A 15,128-nucleotide genomic window follows, 5' to 3' on the forward strand; every position below is an offset into this window, starting at 1 on the left:
AGATATCATGGCTTTCTTTAAGGTTTATTTAAATAGGGACAGATACAAAAAACATAGATAAACTTCAACAGTCATCTGATGTATGTACCATAGTGTTTGTAGCCAAAGCTAATTCTCGACACTTGTCCCTAGTAGGGCTTTTAGTTACAAATAAAAATACAGATTTACATTATAATTAAAAATATCTTAAGAAAAATAAAATAAATTTCAAACGAGCAAAGTGGCAGTTGGTCAAGGCCACACCCCCACCCTCCCCCTTACCCCCCCTCTCTCCTCCTCAATAGCTACAGGCACAGAAATGGCACATCCTAAGGAAAGCTCATTGTGGGACTGGTTCTAGTGGCTGTAATTCTGCACCAAGGCTGAATTTCGGGAAATAGACTTCAGATACAGTATTAGGGGACCACTAAGGTCTATATAAAAGAGACTTCAGATACAGTATTAGGGGACCACTAAGGTCTATATAAAAGAGACTTCAGATACAGTATTAGGGGACCACTAAGGTCTATATAAAAGAGACTTCAGATACAGTATTAGGGGACCACTAAGGTCTATATAAAAGAGACTTCAGATACAGTATTAGGGGACCACTAAGGTCTATATAAAAGAGACTTCAGATACAGTATTAGGGGACCACTAAGGTCTATATAAAAGAGACTTCAGATACAGTATTAGGGGACCACTAAGGTCTATATAAAAGACACTTCAGATACAGTATTAGGGGACGACTAAGGTCTATATAAAAGACACTTCAGATACAGTATTAGGGGACCTCTAAGGTCTATTTAAAAGAGACTTGAGATACAGTATTAGGGGGCCTATATAAAAGCATCCAAAAATCACCATGTCATGGGACCTTTAATAGGTAACAATGGTGCTCTACAGCACATAGGAATAAAAAATAAATTTGCTTTGGAGTTTTGGTCTTTTCATTGAATTTGTAGGCAATAAGAAAAATCTAGAACAGTGTTATCCTTTAAGTTTCACATAATGAGCTGAAACACGAGCCTTCTCCTGCTCTGGGAGCACAGAGGGAAGGATGTGCACTTGGTTATTAATATACACAGAGGCAGGCATACTGTTGGGTAATGTGGGTCAAATGTGCAGAGTGCACGTGAGTAAGTGAGGCAGAGTAACCCCCCCCCCCCATGTTCTGACATTATGCGGACGGAGGGGCATCTTGAATCAGCTTTGAGTCTGAAACGGCCTCAGGCCTGTCTGCAAGTGACGTGGGTCTTCAGCATGCTCTGGCTGCAAATACACAGAGCAGCAAGGCATGCACTTTGTGTTGCTTTGATGGGAATGCAGTTCTTTTTTTAACATTTCAGACTGACCATCAGTAGAGTCATTGTATATGAAACACTGCAATGATCCTGGAAACTGGGTCCCAGTTTGATGGATAAGAAAAGTAACTGGTCTTGCTTCAACAGAAGACACTGTAATGTGGCAGACACAGTGTACTGATGAACTTGCTCTACATACTCAGTGTACCCCTCCATGCACTCCCAGATGTTCTTCCCAGCATGTTCTGTCATACTTTCTGGGTCAAGTAATGTTCTCCCTCTTAAGCTGCTAAATTTGGGGTTTATCAAAACAAAATCAAAACTGAGTACCGGAAAGTTCAGATAATTCTCAAAGGACTCAAGGTCCACATATTCTTTTTGTTCTGAAGCTTTCGACTGTATCACTGTGTCTTCATCAGCAGATGAGTTTGCTCAGTTGTAATTGGACCGTAGATGTTTAAACTTTACTTTTTTTCTGAGCACCTTAAGGACTTGTTATCCATATTGGATGAAAGTTGAGCTTGACAGTTCATTCTTGACCTTAGAAACAGCCCCAGTCCTTGCTTTTCTCCCGAGCTTTCAACCGCATCAAAGGTAATTTGTGAATGAAGGTTATTTGGTCCAAGTGTGTTTGTCACATATTCAAAGATACACATTATTTGCTATTTAATAAAGAAGAGGATATTGGTTTATGTGTTATTTACTTATTTCCTGTGTCTCTTCACTGAATTTCAATATCAACTTCAATAAAAAAAACACAAATATATAAAACGTAAATCAGTGAGCTTGTAGTGATGCTGGTAAACAAATGTTACTTTTCAACAGAGCCAGGCTGTTTTCCCTTTTTCCAGAATGTATGCTAAGCTAAGCTAAATCTGCTGGCTGTAACTTCTTATTTACTGTACAGAGAAAAGATTGGTATCGACTTTTTCATCTAACTTCCTGCAAGAAAGCGCAATTCCCAAAATGTCTAACTATTCATTCATTTAATAAAGATACTTTTTAACTTTCCTCCAAAAAATACAGTACACTTCTCATGTTTTCCGAGCTGTCTTGCTCTGATCAATACAATACTGTTTTTTCGCAAATGTCCAAAAGAAAACACACTACCATAACCACGATCAGCTGAAAATACCCTGAACATGATCCTGTCTTGGACGTTGAGTTTAAGTCCCTTTGCAGAGCCAAAGCCCCCGGCTGAATAACTCTGACTGAAGGTCCCGAAATTACCTCCAGACTTGGTTGAATAGTTGGCGTAATGAAGGGCAGCTAATGGGGCAGAGAGCTATGCATGCATGTCATGTATCCATGCGTCCCATCAGCAGCAGTGCTGGGAGCAGCTGGGGCGGCGAGTTCATTTTTTGTTGACTGTTAATGATGTCTTTTTCCTTGTTTGTGGAATCAGTTTATGAAGTAGACATATTTCTAATACTCGGATTTGATCCTCATGTTTTCAGTGGGTTTTAGGTCAAATACTTCACAAGAGAAAAGATTTATCTGCAGCTGAAATATCTTTTCTTAGCCTCGTATGATTCACATCCTCCCATATGTTGTAGAGTTTTGATAAAGTGGAATTCTTTTGTTCTCTGCTCAATTTGTTTCCTTCATGATTAAGAGCTGCGTAACTCAAGTTGTTTCATCTCCTCCCCTCTCCAGATGGCAGCTATTTGAATAGGCATGCAAAGCTCTGATCAGTACAGGCTATTCAAAACAAAGACAACAATCTGACGTACACAGCGATTTCAGCATTTAACCCTGTTATATATTTTCACCACCTGTTTACTCTGGGAAAAGAAAGAGAAAAACTAAAGCTATTATCTTCAGATAATATGGATGAAGCTCAGCAATGCTATAAAGTATGACTGACAGTATTTGGAAAGGTTCTGTGCAAATGCATGTTATTTCTGCATGCATTTGTGTCAAAATCATTCGTTCCAATTTTTGTGTGTTTTTCCTCTTTTAATGCCTCGAAGCACAAAGAGCCCCATTCAGAGTCCTCAGCAGCAGTAGCCCCCACCCACACTGTCAAGAGGACACCCAGAGCCATCCAGCACACAGCCTGGAGTCATTATGGAAAGCAATGTCTACTTACACAGCAGTAGAGAACATTCACAGGAAAACATTAAGCAGTGAAGGAACGCTTGGAGAAGACGAAATGGGAGCAAAAGGATGGAACAAAAACCTGGCGATCACCACATCTGTCCAGGAGCTGTCTCCCTCCTGCCGTCTCATCTACACTGATTTACGTTCATCAAACATTCACAGGGATTATTCCCACAGCCTACAACAATATCTTCGGCTAACCGAGGGACTCAGGGGTGAGTGAGTGTGCCAGGAGCTTCCCCGGACAGAGATGGAGTCAGCAGAGATCTCAGAGGCAGACAGAGAGGCCCCAATCTCTGGGAACCTCCAGACCGAGGCAAACAATGGAAAAACAATATTAAAGGGGAGCGCCACCAATTTTACACATCAAAGTCATGCTTACAGTTTCTTGGGGAGTAATACTGCATATGTGGGGGAAAAAAAAAGTTGTATAAAGCTTTTGCGGCTGTGCAACATCTAATAAAATTGCCTCAAGTGATGTCACTTGAGTCAGCGTCAGTTTGGGCTGAAGACTGCAAAATAAAAATAAAAAGGTTTTAAAAAAGGATTTAAAAAGAAGTGAGCTCACCAGACCTCTGTAGCCTGACTAGCATAACATATAAGACACACAAATCTAGAAGCCAACTGTCAACGGTTGAGCTGCATTGTGGGTAAAGTAGGCGCCAGGTTTTGACAAGAAAGAAAAATGCCTGAAATAAAAAATACGACCTCTGGTTCTGTTGCATTGATTTTGATATTACATGTATCATAAATTAGAAATATGATATACTGTAGGTGTATGTCATCTTTGGTTGATGTTTCGGGCTTCTTGCTATAGACTTGTTTCTGGTGTGACAAGAGCTCCTTGATGAGATTTACAAAGTGCAAAGATCCTTAATTTTTTAATGAGTGTGACAAAAAAATCTACTGAGTGGATGCCAAGGTTGAAAATCATCAAAAGGCCCTTATATCAAGCACACTGAACCCTTCCCTTTATGCAATAAATCAGAAATTTGACTTGGCTTCGCAGTGACTGCGATGAAATATGACACTTAGAGCTTGAATACTGCAGCAGCTCACAGCTCAGTACAATGCAGTTTCTCCCCCTCTGAAAGCTGCTGATTCTACATGTAATCCCACACCGATGCAGTCAAGGCTAGGCAACTGACTTTACCCATGAAATATTCATATGTTGTTGTTGTGATGTTTTGAAACACATTTGCATTTATTAAGTCACTCAAGTCTCAATAATGGATTGTGTAATGTGACACTGGAGACGGCTCAGTGCATGAAAACCTTTTTAACATAATGTGTAACCTGACAACACCTAATTATCAGCGTTAAAAGATAGTAACACTCACAGAAGGAGGTCAAAAAGAGGCCAAATATTTCTGATGTTCTTGCTAATCGCCAGTCTAACTGACAGATTTATATAAAAAGCAATCACACACACTAGCATTTGAGGTGTCGCTGAACTGTGCAGAATACATTTTTCTTGCCAATATGCATGATTGTGCTCTGTCAAGCTTGCAAATATCTCAAAATCACACACACACACACACACACACACACACATATCTAGAGTACATTGTTAAAAGTTATCACTGAAGCCTACAAGCAAGGCTAAATAGAAAACACATCTGCAGCCAGTTGTAAATAAAGGCAGTAATATTTACTGTGGAGGGTAATTCTCATCTGTTTGTTATGTATAAAGCACACACTGCCCCCTGTTGACCAGATATGAAAACAGACAAAAAGCTGCATCACAAGCATTTTATTTAAAAAAAAAAGTAGCTCATTCGATAAATCATCATTGTACAAATGCCCACAATGGTAATATGGACATGCTTATATCATCCTGGCAAACAGACAGTGTGTTTATCATGAAATACTGAACATTACCAGGTCTTGGTGTCACAGTATTTCTTTTGTGAAATTGAAGTACAGTAATTTATCGACACTTTAAACTGAGAACTCAGTCTTAATATACAGTAGTACTTGCATAGAAAAGCTTAACATGTACTTACACTTTACCATCATTATTTCACATTCTGGTTGAAACATACATACTTTGCTCCATAATGAAATAAATGTTTACTGACCTCAAATGATTTTTGGATAAACTTTCATTGTGAAGTACAATCAGAGCTCATTTTTCATTGCTTAAACATACTTAATATTCAGCGTTAGTTGAACCTTGTGTTTTGGACATAAAACTGTCTAACATCTATGGCTTCAAACATGTAAATGTTTTTGTGGAAGTGGTAAAACTGACCCACGTGATCTACGGTATACTGCTTATGAATTATACTATATTATAGTTACTTCTGCATGCTTTCATTGTCAGTTGCAGGCTTCTTAATAGTCCGTGGAGTCTTTGTCGTTTTGGCCACTTTCTCCGCCTTCTCTTTTTTAACCTCTTCCTTCTTCACCGCCACCTCGGTCCCCTCCACCTCTTCATTTTCTGGCTTGGCGGCGACCTTCCTCAGCTTGTGCTTGCCCTTGATGGGAGCTGCGAAAGTGAGCGATGACTTGATGAAATCCAGAGGGAAAATGCCCACGTCTCCATCGAAACGGTTCTTGGTCACCTGCAGGGACCTGCGGCCGGGGCACGTCACCAGCTTCTTCTCCTGCAGAATGAGGACGTTGTCGGCTTCTTGGCTGGCCTGTGTGTGTGTGTGTGGGGGGGGGGGGGTTAAAGGTTAAGATGTGTCTTGAGTTATGTCAAATAACTGGAGCTTTGTAAAGAGGGTCAGAACATCTGTATTTTCATCATGACATCAAGTCATTTGTAGCTACAGAAATAGCTGGACACTCAAGAGCAAATTGATGAAATGAAAGCCAAAATAGAAAAAAGGGTAAATGAGTGTAAAAACAAAAGTATATACACATGTATATATCAATGAATATGGACATCTTATTTTCATGGCCCTGGTTTGGTCAGGTTATGTGCAGTGGTGCATCTCATTTTCTAAGAATTAAAGCTATAGTGCGTATTTTCTGTCACCCCCCATGAGGAATTCTAATTAATGTCAACAAAACTGTCGGCGTGTCCACATGATACAAGCTTTCCGTGATCGCACATTGCCCCCCCCACCCCTCCTCCACGCACAATCTTCTGAACATAGCCATACTGAGAAACACAGAGAGAGTTGTGTGGAGCGGATAGTCTCAATTAGCTTTGTAGCAACTCATTTTGGAAAAAGGCTTGAAGGTAACGGACGTTCATTAATATCAAAAAGTTACGCACTAAAGCTTCCACCCCCCAAAAAAAAAGAATTCCTGAAACAATATGCCAGCTGAGGTGGTTTGGGCATCTGAGCGCACCCCTGAGGGAAGACCCAGGACAAGGTGGAGAGATTATATCTCCACCCTCCATCAGGATCCCCCAGTCAGAGCTGGTCAATGTGGCTCGGGAAAAGGAAGTTTGGGGTCCCGTGATGGAGCTGCGAGCCCCGCGACATGACACCGGGTAAGCACATGACGATGGATGGATGGATGGATCTTATTTTGCACCTTGCTTTTATACTATACAACCTATTATTTATTTATTTTAATTTTGTATTTGATACATTTAACAAATTGCACATTTCCATTTTACTTAACTTAGTTTTGTTTATTACATTTGTTTTGTTCTCTTTCCTTGTTCTCTTTAAAAGATGAAGTGTACTAAATTGCAAGTTAAATTATGAAACTGATTTCATTATTTGATTCGGTCAGTAAACATGATTGAAAGTTTAAATGTTATTTGTCACGGTTCCTTTTGTTTCCCTTTCAGGTTAATCAAACCAAAATCTGCTCAATTAGCTGCACAGTTTAGTTTGAGAAAGGTGAGACATTGCTCTGTCTTACCTTTGCCGAACCAAAGATGGATGCGGTTTGCAGTTCTCGGTCATCCTCCTCTTTCCTGGGGTGAATGACTAAAGTGACATGGCAGCTGCTGTTGGTGGCAAACTTCCTGAATGCTCCAATAATGTGGTCCTGGACAGCAAACCTGGAACAGGAAACACGATTTCCATATTTGTGGAAAATGCACTTTAAAAGTATTGTGCTTGAAGAAACGGTTCGAGGAACATGTCACTACAATCCAGAAACGCGCACAACAAAGACTACGTATGTCACATGCAAACTGAGAGCCCTTTCTGTTGCCCCCTACCTCCTGCTCCTACTTTACAAAAGCATCATCCAACCCACCCTGCCGTACTGCTCACCCTGTTTTTACACAATGCTAACCGCCACCTGCAAAAACAAACTCACTAACAACACATATTGCCTCCAAGATAATCAGTCTCCCTGCACCCAGCCTATCAGACGCCTAGCACGTACAGTAGCAGCTGACACAGACCATCCCCTGAACCAATTCTTCACACTACTTCCATCCAGCCACAGGTACAGAGTTAAGCCAGCCGATACCAATTTTAGCCGATTCCGATTTCATTTTTTCTAACCACTTTACAGAACACACATTTATTTTCTATCTTTTCTTTAATAGAACAGATAATGGATCACTATAAAATAGAACTATATAAATTACTCAAACTCACACACATCTAAAATGCAATGTTAGAACCATTTCCTTCTTTTCACATCCAATATCCAACTAAAAAAATGTGATCTTCTGCACACACGCTGAAGAATTTCCCAACAGCTGACATGTTGCAGGTTCATTCACGAGGTTCCCTACATATGCTTCACACCGCGAGCGGGTACGCGCGACACACGGCGGAAAAGTTTAGAGAAAAAAAAGAAAACAGACTGTGCTGTCACGTCCGTGTGTGCGTGCGTCCTTGAGAACTGTAACTCGTATAACTTGTGTTGTCAGTTAATTGTAGCGTTGACCGGCATGAAATCGGCATATGTCAGACTGACCTGCCGGTCGCCGGTCATGGCCGAGCACGTGAAAACCGGCCAATTCCACTCACTGGCCGGTCTATCGGTGCCTCTCTAGTTTTAAGTGTTTTTATATGTGTTGTTGTGCTATGGAACATGAAAAGAAGATGTGTGGAAATGATTATCCCTATGGGACAATAAAGACTGGTAGATAATAGATTTTGTCATAACGTAACTCTTACTCACTTGTCTACGGAGAGGTTTTCCTGCCCCATCATGAACTGCAGGTTGTCGATGATGACGTGGTTGATATCATACAGGTAGACAGCATGTTGCATAGTGTCCAGCACGGTCCTATAAAAAAGGTTGAAGAGGAACACTCAGTGAAAATTAGCACTTACATTAAAAAGAAAGAAGCCGGTGTCCATCGAAACATTGATGAGACTTACTTGATGTTCTGCTGCCCGTGGAAAGTCATAAAGTAGAGTGGCAGCTCTTCAAACTTGTCTGCCCAGAAGTCATACTGCTCGATGTTTTCCTCCAGCCTCTGCATGGCAAACTGCGTCAGCATGATCTTTGCCAGACGCACGTTGTTGATCTCAAAGCTACCCCATAACGTGTTGACGCCCTGCATGCAAAGGTCCAGAGCAACCTCACTGATAAAGGTGGTCTTCCCGCTGCCAGTAGGACCTAGTAAACATAGAGGCATACATATTAAGACTAACAGATATTTGATTGTAAAAACGTGCAGAGTGGATAAGAGGTAATGAAACAGATAATGATGACATGTACCAGTATTTACAGCTCATATTCAAACTCAACATGTCCAAAAGATGTGTACACTGCCCAAATATATATTCTCTTTTTCTGGACAGTTTGATTAAAAATAAACCTTGATCTGCTGTGTGTGTGCATGTTGTAAGTCCTATTCTTTCCAATTTGTGATCCACAGAGCTGACCCATAAAGAGGGTAGTTCCAAAATTAAAAACACAGAATTGGAACCTGCTATTACTAACAAACTGATTGATAAAGCTGCATTTGTTGTTTTTTTTCAGCCACTTGGTGGTATTGAAACAAGCTGAAAACACAACACTGACTTTGTATCAGCTAATTATCATATTTCTTTTCTTTCTGTTTATCGGAGCTTTTTTGCTGAAAACGGATCCCTGCTGTGGAGTTAATGGATCAGAAAAGCAAATCAAGGAGAGCAACTGCAGGTTTGGAAGATCGTTTTCTGTGGGTTAGTCACTACTTGATATCTTTCACATTATACATTTGATCGACTGTTAAAAATGTATATATAATGTAACAGCTTTAATGTTTTATGATGCTATAGAAGGGAATGTTTACATTGGGCCTTTAAACATAATGTTTTCTACCTGTGAAAACAGTCAGCTCCCCCTTGCGGTGTCCCTTCAGGATCCTGTTGAGCTCCTGAAATCTCACCCACTTCACTCCAGCCACCTGCTCGGTGTTCACCAGCTCCCCATACACGTCCTCTCTGAGCTGCTTGAAGGACACTATGGACTTATGGGCCGCTGGAATGGAGGATTTGATGATGTGGCTGAAGTTTTTCCCCTGGGCCAGCGCCTCCACGGGACACGGGCGGTACTCCCCTGGCCGCACCAGCGAGCAGCGCCTCAGACCCAGCTTGCGTGAAAAAATCTTTGATGCCTCCCAGGAGCGAATGTCCTCTCCCAGCCACAGCGTCACCCGACTGAACTGCTCCAGGTAAGGCAGCAGGATCGGTGGAAGGCAGCTGACACCACGTGGAAGAGCCACGCTGGGGAGTCCTGTGGCCTGGCTCACAGCCAGAGTGTCCAGCTCATGTCCAGTCAGCACCACCTCCGCGTCCATACGGCCCACCAGGGGGAGGCCAAACAGGTTGTAGTAAGAATTAGACTTTGGGACTGTAGCTTCATTATAAGTAACTTTGTCAGTGTCTGTGCTTTGGGCAGAGAGAAGCTTCACCCCTTTTAGGGAGGAGTCAGGTCCACCAAACCAGGGGAACACCAGACTCTTGGTAGGCTTGAAAAGCCTCACGCCAAACTTCTTGAGTGTTGCATTAGAGACCTTTGTGATCTGAAATAAAACATTGATAAATGTTTTATTAAATGTATCTATAAAAAAAAAATAGTGCTGAGATGTCATTTAAATCCCTGCCATGTAAATTCATTTTTAGATCATCATTTCAAAGCCTCAAATCTAAAGTATTACAATATCAATTCTTAAGCATGTGTCAGTATGTTTTATTGTATGGTTCTCAGTGGTGATTCTAGACAAATTTTACTAGGGGGGCTAAGGAGGGGCCAGTGTTTAACCAGAGGGGCACATTAAAAATAGAAACAAATGATATTTAAAGATTATAAACTTTATTTTACTTTAGAGTCATATAAACATTTATTTTATACAGGGTTGGCCAGGGACATGTCTACAGAGGCACGGGCCTTCCTAGGCCTCTGTGTAGAACCGCCACTGATGGTTCTGTTCATATTATTTTGTTAATTTGTCTTTAAATTCTTTCTTGTCAGCCGTTTCATGACTTAACTAGTGTTTGTCTTTGTTTTTCATTGTTATGTTTGTTTACTATGCTGTTACTATTGCGTTTTAATCTGTTAAATGACATGCATTTGCAACAGTTACAGATACAATATCCTTACTAAGTGTGAGAAATGATCTACTGTACACATTAAAAGATGGACAAAATATTTTCAATTAAATTCTGGAAATTGGGGCTTGTGTGCCTCTTCCACCTTTATCTTCTTCACATATCTCCTTTCATGGATAACTATAAGCTTATTTTGTAGAGCAATATATAGGCTAGGTTTACTTTTCCTGCTTTTCAATGATTGTGATGAAGATGTGACGGTCTCTGTTGTTCCTTTGATTATTTTGACTTATTAAACGAATAAACCAAAAACATGCAATCACTCATGTTCTATGAGCACATCTCTCACTAATTTACACTCAACATTACCTGGAACATGGTTTTAATCAGCTGAACCTCATCCTCAGGGAGGTCAGTGAGGGGCACAGAGCTGGACCAGATCCTCTGCACTTCCCTCAGCTCTCTCTCCCTGTCCTCCTGCTCCTCCAAACTCTCTGGGTATCCCAGCAGCACATGAGGGCTGAGGAAGTCCTGCTCCTCCTTCTGCATCACCTCCAGGCAGTCCTGGAGATCCTCCCAGCTCCCTTCCACCAGCGTGTCTTTACACAGAAACTGTCCGGTGGTTTTGTCGATGAACAAGGAGAAGCTGTCCCTCCGGGCAGACGGAGCCACAAAGATGCTGGGGATGTGGAAGCAGCTGTAGCCATCGTGGAAGGGAATGTCTTTGGAGCGCAGATACTGTTTGATCTCTGTGATTGTGATGGGGCTCACAGGAAACTCTACAGTAGACTTGGCATCCTTTTTATAAGCCCTGGTCCACCGGTGTGTCAGGTAGTCTTGGTAGTAGCCTTTCCCAAGAAGGTCTGAACCACATGGAGGCCTGTGAAGGAGCCTTTGAGTGAGAAGTCTCACACTGATGGATGGCAAGTGTCTCTGATGGAGAAACCTTGGGGCTGCCACCTGCAAGAGACAGGTGCTGCCCCTCAGCAGCAAGCTCCTCCACATTAGCTAGTTATCTGGTTAGGGCATTGAACCTGCGACGGACACGACAAGAGGAAGAAACATCAAGTAACACACAGCAAAGCTACAAAGACATGTCTTCTTGCATAACCTATGCTAGTGTTTATCAAAGACAGCACAGACAGGGAGGCAGAAAGCCCTTACTTTTCATCAAACGGACATTAACTGTACAAGAAAGTTAGACTGAATGTGCGCGACTAAGCCGTAACTAAAAAATATAAAGTTTAATTCAAGAACAAACACACAAAATGCAGCTTACTGGGTGTGTTGCTTGCCCTCATGCCTTTTTCCTCCATGCTCCTCTCTCAACCCGGGCTTTTGGGTGCGTTTTCAAAACAAGTCCGTGTGAAACATACAGGGAAAGGTACCGAACTGGGTTCATATGTTTATGCTAGCTGCATTTTAATTTTACATCTCAAACATGTCGAAATATACGTGTATAAAATGTGTCTTCTACAGTGATTACAATTTTGATTTCTTAATGGATGAGGTGTTATTATGAAGTCTTGTTTTCTGTAACGGTCATGTCTGTTATATGTTTCACTCCGGAACATATCATCGACGGAACGCAGCATATACATGCCCGTCAAGTCGTCCTCTATGAATGTTGTTGCTAGCTAACGTTGATTTGTGTCCGCGGGCTTCTAACACTATTGTATGTGTTAATTAACCGTAAATTGACTGTAAAACGATGACATCCAGAGGGACACCGAGTCGCTTCCTTCAGAGCGTCCTTCAGAACGGTATCGGTCGGTATGTCTGCCAGCTGAAACGAGTCTCCATCATCTTCTCTAAAAATGCACAGAGCTCGTTGGGAGTCAGGTAAACAAACGCTTTACATAAAGATACCTTAAAATTTAAATATTCTTTATAAGTGAAGTGAAAGACTTGCCATCACATTACATTACAACAGTGTTACATTTAGAGCTGGGCAATATATCGATATTATATCAACATTGTGATATGATACTAGATATCGTCTTAGATTTTGGATATCGTAATATGGCATAGCTAAGTGTTGTCTTTTCCTGGTTTCAAAGGCTGCATCACAGTAAAGTTATGTCATTTTCTGAACTTACCCGATTGTTGTAACCGTTCTATTATTTGCATTTACCCACTCATTATATCCACATGATAGGCTTCTGATGATTATTGATCAAAAATCGCATTGTGTACATATTTTGTGAAAGCAACAATAGCCAACACTACAATATCGTTGCAGTATCGATATCAAGGCATTTGGTAAAAAATATCATGATATTTGATTTTCTCCATATCAGCCCTAGTTACATTAGGTAAAAGTACCTGGCTATGCTGAAAAATTTACCGTGTTTGTCAAGGTACTTTTGTCACATATTCAAAGTTTTTATCTGCTAAGTAACTATAGTTGTCATATAAATGTATGTACTACAGTATTTGTGCTCTAAAATGTGTTGGATTTGAAATACAGGTTGTGGTAAGTTTTATTTGTTGATTACATTCCACCATTTCCAGTGATCTTAGTAATCATCTGTTGCAGCATAACAAAAGGCAACATCAGATGTTCTTACACTGGGAATTGATATTGTATGCAAGCGACACAGACCACCATAAACTAGAGTGAGCACAGCATCACAACCTCTTCCCTTCTTTATTTTCAGGGAGTTCATTGAAGAGGGAGTGGTGGATTATGCCAAGAAGAACCCTGCAACTGTCGTGTACGTGTCTCCTCAGTCATGCAGGATACCCAAAATAGTTGCAGAATACTGTAAGTACCTTGTGTTTTAAAGGCACAACTGTCTAATTCTAAATTTTCTTTCCTCATTATAGCACATGCTTTTATATATAAAAAAGGTTTGTTGTATGTTAGGTCCTGTAATTTCCTAGAAAGTTTCTTGAAAAAAACTATGTAATATGGTAAAAATCATGGGGAAAATTGACACTGAGTTCTAAGGTATGTTATATCAATTAAGCTTGTTGTGTTGAGTTTATAAGAAACGATGCATAAATGTATAAGAAACATGAAAAGTGAACTACAGTAAAGTAACAGTGTGAATATATGTTACTACTCCTAGATACTGTAGGGGGCAGTATAACACACATTTTTGAGACCTCTATGTAGCTGAAGTTGAATGCCATTGGGGGTTTCAAACAGTTAAATAGTCTCACCCAGAATCATATGTTCTTGTTGACACTGTTACATTTCACACTAGGCAGAAATATATGTCCCTTATAAAGTGTCTCATACTTATTATTATTATTATTATTATTATTATTATTATTATTATTATTATTATTTCCTCTTTTTCCTTCCTGCAGTAAACGGCAACGTGAGGGAAGAAATTGTCACGAGCAAAACGTCTCCGCAGATATCAGAGCTTTTGACCAAGCTGACTAATCAGTCGGGCCTGGACATCATTCGCATTCGCAAGCCCTTCCACACAGACAACCCCAGTATCCAGGGCCAGTGGCACCCATTCACCAACCGGCCCCCATCCATCGGTCCCATCAGACCGCAGAAACAGGACGCTGAATAAGGACTATCCAAAGTTTAAAGTCAAATTTGGTGCTTATTTCCAGCTTATTCTTGCAAGATATGTCCTTTTTCTGAAGCTGTTGAAGTGTCTGTGATCTAAATCAAATCACAGGTCAAGTATGGTTGCAGCAATTTTCCAGTGTATTTGTCGGATGTTTCTGCAGAATACCCCACTGTCTATCGACTGAATATTTTTTCAACCTGCTCTTCTGTCTGTTGGTGGCAGCAAAGCCACTTTGGCTGCGCAAAGAAGTGCACACAGTACCAGCTCTGAATGTCACATTTGAATAGACTTTACAGGAATCCACCAGAGGCTTGTCAGCTGGTTTATTAAAAAGCAGATAACAGTTTTTAATGTTGAGGGTTATGTTAAGGTACATTGTAGTAACGTGCAGCACTTCGGAGCAGATGGAACTTTGTATGAAATAAAAGAAAAAAATAATTGTGCAAATGCTGGCGTTTCAATGTATACTGTACATTCTTTTAAAGTTGTATTTAACAGCTTGTCAGAAGATCAACAGAGCAAAACTGATTGCAGCTGTGCTGTCTGCTTCGTTAAGTCTGAATGACTTGATTTAACTGTCCTTAAAATACTTCACAGACAAGACACATTTGAGAAGTACACATTTTTTTATTTGAATGACACGGGGGGGAAATGTACATGTTTTTACAGTTCTAATACTGATGAGGTTTAAGGGTTTTCTTCGATGCACAACCTTAAACGATCCAGAGCTTAAATGAACATGACAGATGGTTGTGTGATAGCTTGAGGGACAAGTCCTAACCTTC

General features: G+C 40.7%; 2 protein-coding genes across 2 annotated transcripts; one reads left to right on the top strand and one right to left on the bottom strand.

Moving 5' to 3' along the window:
- Window positions 1-5,124: 5,124 nt before the first annotated feature.
- Window positions 5,125-12,189, bottom strand: twnk (twinkle mtDNA helicase). The gene is made up of 7 exons (XM_028567212.1): window positions 12,084-12,189; window positions 11,174-11,838; window positions 9,576-10,278; window positions 8,645-8,885; window positions 8,442-8,549; window positions 7,218-7,359; window positions 5,125-6,031 (listed from the first exon to the last, which is right to left on the bottom strand). Exons 2-7 carry the CDS (start codon window positions 11,807-11,809, stop codon window positions 5,687-5,689), a joined length of 2,175 nt encoding a protein of 724 aa, XP_028423013.1. The 5' UTR covers window positions 11,810-11,838; window positions 12,084-12,189; the 3' UTR covers window positions 5,125-5,686.
- A 163-nt stretch (window positions 12,190-12,352) lies between these two features.
- mrpl43 (mitochondrial ribosomal protein L43) lies at window positions 12,353-14,790 on the top strand. The gene is made up of 3 exons (XM_028567213.1): window positions 12,353-12,646; window positions 13,465-13,571; window positions 14,123-14,790. The coding sequence occupies exons 1-3, from the start codon at window positions 12,516-12,518 to the stop codon at window positions 14,338-14,340; spliced, it is 456 nt and encodes a 151-aa protein (XP_028423014.1). The 5' UTR covers window positions 12,353-12,515; the 3' UTR covers window positions 14,341-14,790.
- The last annotated feature ends 338 nt before the right edge of the window (window positions 14,791-15,128 follow it).

The sequence above is a fragment of the Perca flavescens genome, chromosome 21 (assembly GCF_004354835.1).
Source record: "Perca flavescens isolate YP-PL-M2 chromosome 21, PFLA_1.0, whole genome shotgun sequence".
NCBI classification, from domain to species: Eukaryota; Metazoa; Chordata; class Actinopteri; order Perciformes; family Percidae; genus Perca; species Perca flavescens.